General features: G+C 37.2%; 1 protein-coding gene across 1 annotated transcript in view; it reads right to left on the bottom strand.

Moving 5' to 3' along the window:
- UBE2W (ubiquitin conjugating enzyme E2W (putative)) overlaps positions 1–8,535 on the bottom strand; it is a 39,209-nt gene that overhangs the window by 27,508 nt on the left and 3,166 nt on the right. Inside the window, exons 2-3 of the mRNA XM_006767330.2 lie at positions 8,159–8,268; positions 2,364–2,466 (exon numbers count right to left, since the gene is read on the bottom strand). Coding sequence (XP_006767393.1) covers positions 2,364–2,466; positions 8,159–8,199 — 144 coding nt within the window. The 5' untranslated portion in view covers positions 8,200–8,268. The remainder of the gene's footprint in view (positions 1–2,363; positions 2,467–8,158; positions 8,269–8,535) is intronic.

Below are 8,535 nucleotides of genomic sequence, written 5' to 3' on the forward strand. Positions count from 1 at the left end.
CCGCTTCATTCCACATTCCGTTCAGGCATCAGCAGCGCGGCTGTGTGTATGCGCGGCTGTTATGCGATTTTGCTGTTATTCGATTTTACCACCCTCGCAAAATCGCACACAGCCGACCATACACCCAGTATGATAGCGCAAAATCACGAATCGCGATACCATACTGGGTGTATGGTTGGCTGTGTGCGATTTTGCGAGTGTGGTAAAATGGCATAACAGCAAAATCGCATAACAGCCGAGCATACACCCAGCAGCTCTGCTGATGCCTGAACGGTATGTGGAATGAAGTGGGCGGGCATCGGGAGGCCACTATGGCACGGGGCAAGCACTATGGGCAGACTATCTGAAGTGTACCTGGCGTATAAGACGACCCCCCACTTGGAGGCATATTTTTCAGGGCCAAAAGATCGTCTTATACGCCGGCAAATACGGTAAATCTTTGTTCACTATGGTTGCAAATATCAAAAAAATTTCTATATGTGACACAGCATAAGTTAGGGTTTCTCAAAATGCTGACACGCTGAGCTCAAAAGGTTTGCCATCACTGCTCTAGTTACTATATAACAGAATGCATGAAGGTAATGTATAGCTAAAATGATTAAATTCAGACTTGACCATGAATGAACCTAAGCTAAAGAGTATTTAGACCTGACAGGAAATAATGAACCATTAGAGGTTTTACTGAGGAAGGTGGTTCCGTGTGTACTAGTACATATAGAAACCAATGAGGTAATTGTGACTTCAAAGAAATCTAATGGCACTGTAAAAGGATGGGTAGGGGTGAAAAGAACTAGGATTAGCACTGATAGTAAGGTAAGAGCAGAGTGACTGCTAAAGGATCTGAAAAACTTCATTTAGAGTGTGGAAAACGGAAGAATTTTAACACAAGCAGTGAAAAAAATATCTCCTTATTTTGTAATTGGAAAAGATTGAGTTTAGATGTGTTATGTTTGAGATGTCTGGAGTTATTTAAGTAGAGATGTTCAAGAAGGGAGTGAAATTAAACATCAGAAGGAAGAGCTTATACTCAGAGCTGTAGACCTGGGACCAGCTGCTTAGGATGGTTGAAGTCAGAGAAGAGTGAGAAGAGTAAGGGAGAGCTGAATAAAGAACTCCAAAATCAGAAGGGTGGGCAGAGTACATTCGGAGAAAAAGAATTTAAAAAATATGAGATAAGATGATAAAGAGAATTTATTACAAATGACCATATGTTAAAAATGAAATTCAAATGATGCTCGTTTGCTATTTGATACAGAAATAAATACTAAGGATTAGAGGACACTTTTGACTTAGTTTCACGTTTACAAAAATAGTATTTTCCTGATGAAAAATTTGTGAGCTCCCACAGTAAGCCTCAGGTAGTCAAAAACTTCCAAGTTGGTTAGTTGTATTCTCCTTCCATATACTCAAGACCCCGCTGCCTTCAAGCATTAACAGTCAGCAATGATGCTAATAAACCAAAAGCAACAATAGAAAGTGAAGATCATTTTCTAGAGAAGGAAGATATTTACTTTTGTTTTTTATTATAGTCTATTTCTATTAGACTACGGTATATCCTCTTTAAAGTAGCAATGCAATATGACTTTCCTTAAAAATAGCATATTTTAACACCAAACAGGTTGAATTTCAGGTATTTGGGAAATTTAATCATCCAGAACACCTCATTACCTAGCAAAATAAACAGAGTTGGCATTAAGTCTTATCATTTTGCCACTACGAGTAACTCATTTATCCTTACCAAGCCAGAAATCTGAAGTCATCTTAGAGTCTCCTCTAACCTCCACCGATTAATTATTCACCATTAAACAGCTCTCAGAAATGTTCCTCCACCACTATTTCCCCTGTCCAAGTATGAAGCCATTAACTGACTGCCTCAAATTATAATGATCTGATTTGGGGCTCATGTCTAGATGTTTAACATCTCATGATATATTCTGCTCTTGCAGTGCTAGAATGTTGCAAAGACAGCATATCAATGCAAAATCAAAGAAGTGCTCCTTTGAACAAAGCACTTGCCTCTTTACAAAGTCATTCTATCATCTTATCTAGGAACGCCTAGCTATTCCAGAATGTTAAGTTCTCTCTCCGACAATCCATAGGCCTGGGTCAGATTTCCACCCATTTTTATTAACATCTATGGTTAAGAAAGTTTTAAGTTCTTGGAAGTACAAAAATAGCAAAGACCTAATCTCAATAATGTAAAATGTTCAAAAGATCCTGGTTTACATTATGGTAAGATAAAGGAAGAAATCTATTTACATAATTAAAATAAATTTATTTATCAAGTTTTTCTTTGTCAAAAATCACCAATTTAACATTCTGCTATAAGAAATACAATGAATTTTTAAAAAGCAAGGAGTTACCTGAGGAGAGTCAAAAGGATATCGACTACTAAACTTAAATAGAAGTTGAAATTTTTCCCCTTCATATAAGGTACCTGGTGCACCTTCCATGTCTACAATCCACCTAGAATAGAAAAAAAAAGAAATTAAAAACTTCAGATAAAAGGGACTGGGGCAAGGAGAAAAGATAACACGAAGAACTTCCTCTATGCCAGGTATTGGGATAGGAGTCATTTGTGTATAATAGCATACTTCATCCTCCCAATAATTATAAAAACAGCCATTCACATTCCTGGAATGCCTGCTCAAGGGTTAAATAACTAGATCAAGGTCAGACAGCTAGCAAAAGACAGAGACAAATTTTATCCCAGGTCTCAAAAAACAAACATAATAAATAACGAATAAATCAAAAACAAAATAAAAACCTAACTCAGGGTGATAACAGCAAAGCCTGTGCTATCCCTACTCAATTTATCCTATCTTATTTTCTCAAGATTACTTCTACAATGACTAAGAAGATTTTATAAGTAACATCAAACTAACTTCCATTCTGATATCAATTATTTTAGAAGCAATAAGGGAAGTATCAGCACTGACAACTGAGAACTACAGTCATCTGACCGACGATCTCATCAGTGTTCTAAAGACTAAATAGGAAAAAGAAAGTTAAGCTGACATTGGTCCACGTGCTCTGATGGGCATTCACAATTCTATATGGCTTTTCCTTAGTTTCTCATTATGTCTCAACTGTTTAATAAAACCCAGAATAGAGTTCTCTGGTATCAATGCAAGCTTACTTTGTTTCCACGTATAAAAACCATGAATATAAAATAGAGACATAATTAGGAACTCATTCTTATGACTTTGGTCCACTTTGCTTCTAAAATACTGCCCAATTATCTTTCTCATCAAAATCTCTATTTCTCTACCTTCCCCTTCTCCATTTGATTTAAAAGAAAAGAACAACAGGTAATGTATAAAATATACTTATATCTCTGCACTTATAGTGATTATTGTACACCTGACCAATTCCTTCAATGTTATGCTTTTCGGGTATAAAAATTCATTATTTTAAATATAGGGAAACAAAAGAAAGAAAGAAATGAGAATACAGTTTTGGGGTTCTATTCATCACACCACTTACTATTGATTAAGAGTATGTGAAATAATAAATGTGTCTATTCTCTCAAAGCAACAGCGAATGTGGACAGGCTCTTAAGAACCCAGCTATTCATTTTCAGAATGCATGCTGAATACATATGTGGTAAAAAAGATAGGACCAAAGACCCAAGAGGCAATATTTTACAGTGAAATTAGATAGATCTGCCCCTTAGCTAGCTGTGTGGCCATGAGTAAGCTATTTTACCTCCCCCATTTTAACTATTTCAATTGTAAAACAGGTATTTTCAAAGTGTTGTTGGATACATAAAATTACATATGCAAAAAAACCCTAGCACATTCCTGACAGCAGAGCCAGAACACAATAAATTAAATACAATGCAAAAGCTGCACTAAAAAACAAAATCTAAAACTATTCTCTTTACAAACTAGGTAGGTCCTTCCTAGCCATCAAAATCCCCTTTTAGCCCTAACCGTTTTGGCTCAGTAGATAGAGCGTCGGCCTGTGGACTGAAGGGTCCCGTGTTCGATTCCGGTCAAGGGCATGCACCTTGGTTGCAGGCACATCCCCAGTAAGGGGTGTGCAAGAGGCAGCTGATCAATGTTTCTCTCTCATCGATGTTTCTCACTATCCCTCTCCTTTCCTCTCTGTAAAAAGTCAATAAAATATATATATATTTTAAAAATCCCCTTTTATCCACCCCCCCTAATCTGGACAACCATTGCAAAGCGATATTCTGAGGAAAACTCAGGACTTCTTGGTAGGCTTTCATTTTGTTTTATAAGGTAATTTTTAGGACAATGTACCATAAATTTATGTGATCTACCCAAGCACAGCCTTAAAAAAAAAAAAAAAAACCCTTCCCCAAAGATTTTTTTAATGTTTTTTTGTTGTTTTGTTTTTTTTTTTAGGAAGAGAGGGAGGGGAAGGGGGAAAGAGAGACAGACAGGCAGACAGAAAGATCCCCTACCTGAGGATTGAACCCTAACCTAGGGATGTGCCCTGACCAGGAACCAATCGAATCTGCCACCTTTTGGTGTATAGGAAAATGCTCCAACCAACTGAGACACCCAGCCAGGACTACAGCTTTTAAACAGCTAAGCAAATACCTCAATAATCCCTCCAAAGCTGGGTGACAGGTCAAACAAGGCATAATTTTCTATTGTACAGTATACTGTACTTTTAAATAACATTTTATTAATTAAAAAGTAAAATATGATCACCATAGAAAATTTAGAAAAAGTATCAATAAAACAAAAATCACCCATAGGTAATTACTGTTAAAAGTTTTTTGGGTACATCTCATTCTATCTAGTCATTTTGTGTTGCAGTTTCTTTATCAATGGTATTGAAGACTGGTAGTTGCATTATGTGCACACTTAATTACATAAATTCAAATCATCAGTGTTTATGATTTCAATCACAAGCACCCCCCCGCCCCCAAAGTAAGGATGAGATGGGAGCAGTCTCAGTTATTAACTTCTTGTGAGTAGCTGAGATTCTAATGTTTAAATATAGGTTTGAACTGCGCAGGTCCACTTATATGGGAGTATTTCTTCAATAAATATGTAGAGTACTGTAAATGTATGTTCCTTCTAGTCAATCTGTCTATATCTCTATTCCTTCAGATAGCACAGGGGTTTATTAGGTTAAAGGATATGATATTTGTGTTTTTAAAGGTCTTAATATATGCTACCATAATGTCTTCTACAAAGCTTAATGTGCTTTCATCATCTTTCTTATCCATATCCACATCCCATGTAATCCCACTAAATAAAACTTTTGTGATTTATTTATGTTATTTTAAAAGAAAAATTACTGCCAGACAAAAATCTCTAAATGCATTATTCAAAGATAATGCATGCTGTTTTCAAAAGAAACATCAACAAAATAGCAACCAGTCAAATGGGAGAAGATATTTGCAAACAATACCTCTGACAAGGGGTCAATATCCAAAATATCCAAAATATATAATGAACTCATACAACTCAACAAAAGAACAATCCAATTGAAAAATAGGCAGAGGGCCTGAACACTTTTCCCAAGAAGACACACAAATGGCCAACAGATACATGAAAAGATGCTCAGCTTCACTAGCTACAAGGAAACGGCAAATCAAAACCACAATTATATACCACCTCACGTTAGAATGGCTATTATCAAGAAGATAAGAAATAATAAGCATTGCAGAGGATGTGGAGAAAAAGGGACCATTATACACTGCTGATGGCAATGTAAACTGGAGCAGTCTCAATGGAAAACAGTATGGAGGTTCCTCAAAAAATTAAGAATAGAGCTACTCACTCATTTCTGGATAATAAAGACCATTATAAACTTATCAACAAAAATAGATACAGAAGCAGAGCTGCCTCGAACAGACTGTCAAACTACAGCAGGAAGGCCGGGGAGGGTGGGAAGGCAAGAGGGGGGTGGGTAAGAGATCAACCGAAGGACTTGTATGCATGCATTGGGTATCTACCCAAAATATTTGTAAAGATATAGGTATTCCTATGTTCACTGCAACATTATTCAGTGGCCAAGACATGGAAACAACTTAAATGTCCTTTGACTGATGACTGGATAAAGAAGATGTGGTATGTAGATACAAGTGAATACTACACTCAGCCATAAAAAAAAGATGGAATATTGCCATTTGAGACAACATGGGTGGATCTTGAAAGCATCATGCTAAGTGAAATAAGTCACACAGAAAAGGACAAGATCATAAGATTTTATTCATATGTGGGATATAAAACAAAAAACAACAAAAGAACAAACAAAGTAAACTCACAGACACAGACAACAGCATGGTAGTTACCAGAGGGGAGGTCGAAGAGGGTAAGGGAGGAAGAATACTAGATTTTGGGTGGTAAGTACACAATAAGATATAGAGATGTTATATTATAAAGTTGTACACTTGAAACATATATAATGTTAATAACCAATGTTACCCCAATAAAATTAAATTTTTTTAAAAAAGTAATGCTGGCCCAGCTGGTATGGCTCAGTAGTTGATCATCAACCTATGAACCAGGAAGTCATGGCTCCATTCCTGGTCCAATTCCCAGTCGGAGCACATGCCTGGGTTTCGGGCTTGGTCCCCAGTGTGGGGCATGAAGAAGGCAGCCAATCAATGATTCTCCCTCAGCATTTATGTTTCTCTCTCTCTCTCCCTCTCCCTTCCTCTCTGAAATCAATAAAAAAATATTTTTTTAAAAAAAGAGATTGTTATAGAACTAGAGATGTGCATTGCATTTTCAAACATCAATATATCCATCTAAATATCAACTTATTAATTGCCCATATTCCTGTTCTTCATGTTTCACTCCTGCCTTAATAACTCAAATGTCAAAGTGAGAGGTAATGAAAATTTTTTCTTCTAGAAGGACGAGTATGCCCCCCAACCATCCATTGTGTGAATTTTGGTTACTTTTGCTCTCTCAACCTAAAATATCCTATAAAATAAAAGCCTAATATGCTAAGTGTCTGGTCAACCTGTTAGCCATTCAATCAAAGCATAATATGCTGCCGAAACCGGTTTGGCTCAGCGGATAGAGCGTCGGTCTGCGGACTGAAAGGTCCCAGGTTCGATTCCGGTCAAGGGCATGTACCTGGGTTGCGGGCACATCCCCAGTGGGAGATGTGCAGGAGGCAGCTGATCGATGTTTCTCTCTCATCGATGTTTCTAACTCTCTATCTCTCTCCCTTCCTCTCTGTAAAAAATCAATAAAATATATATTTAAAAAAAAAAAGCATAATATGCTAATGATATGCTAAGGCCACTCAACCACTCGCTATAACGCTGTAACATGCACCAGTGGGGTCCCCTGGCCTGACCTGCGCCTTCTCGCAATCTGGGACCCCTCAGGTAATGTCGGAGATCCGGTTTTGGCTCATCTCACAGGCCAGACAGAGGGACCGTTTAGTCACAATTTAATATTTGAATTGTCCTTATTTGTCCTACAAGACGGTCTATGGTAGCCGTGGGCAAACTACGGCCCGCGGGCCGGATCCGGCCCATTTGAAATGAATAAAACTATTGGAAAAAAAAGACCGTACCCTTTTATGTAATGATGTTTACTTTGAATTTATATTAGTTCACACAAACACTCCATCCATGCTTTTGTTCCAGCCCTTCGGTCCAGTTTAAGAACCCATTGTGGCCCTCGAGTCAAAAAGTTTGCCCACCCCTGGTCTATAGTAAACTTTTATCTTGTAGGCTTCTATCCTTTTTATGTTTTTCTGGAGTTTTTTTTTAAAGGAAAGGAGCAATTATTTTATATTTTCCCCCTATTTCAGAACATTCGCCCTTAGTTAACAGAATTATTAAATCAAAGGAACAGTAAGAATAGACCATACTAGGTTGTGAGATCTTAGAATGATACTCGTGAAAATATTTTAAACTAAGTCAAATTCATTTTTAAGAGAGGGGACGCATCTCTCTCTACTCTTCTTGGTATCATATCTGGGAAGATACTTCTGTTCCACTCCCAAGGAGCTGAGTTAGAGAGAATACTTGTGTTCCCTTCCACCCTTCACTTTTTCATGCATAGAGTAAGGTCTGTTAACTGTATTTACCGCTTGCTGGAAGAGAAGTAATGAAATATGAAAACAATTATATATTTAATAAAATAAGTATACATTCATACATTACACTAATAAAAGAAACTAAGTACTTTAAAAATTAAGTACTTACTGTGTAATTGAATTTTGAACACTCTTTTCATTTAAAGTCATCCCAGGAGGTGGGTCATTTTGCAAAGCCAACAGTTCTTTCTGCAGTCGTTTCTAGAAAAAAATACCAATAATAATTTGTACTTTTTTTGTTATATGTCTAAGTATATTTTTTGGTTTTTTTTAATTAAATCTTTATTGTTCAGATTATTACATTTGTTCCTCTTTTTCCCCCCATAACTCCCCTCCTCCCAGTTCCCTACCCTTACCCACCCCCCGTCCTCGTCCATAGGTGTACGATTCTTGCCCAGACTTTTCCCACTCCCCCCTCACTCCCTTACCCCCAAGAATTGTCAGTCCACTCCCTTTCTATGCCACTGATTCTATTCTGTTCACCAG

Source organism: Myotis davidii, unplaced genomic scaffold, assembly GCF_000327345.1.
Source record: "Myotis davidii unplaced genomic scaffold, ASM32734v1 scaffold200, whole genome shotgun sequence".
Classification (NCBI taxonomy): domain Eukaryota; kingdom Metazoa; phylum Chordata; class Mammalia; order Chiroptera; family Vespertilionidae; genus Myotis; species Myotis davidii.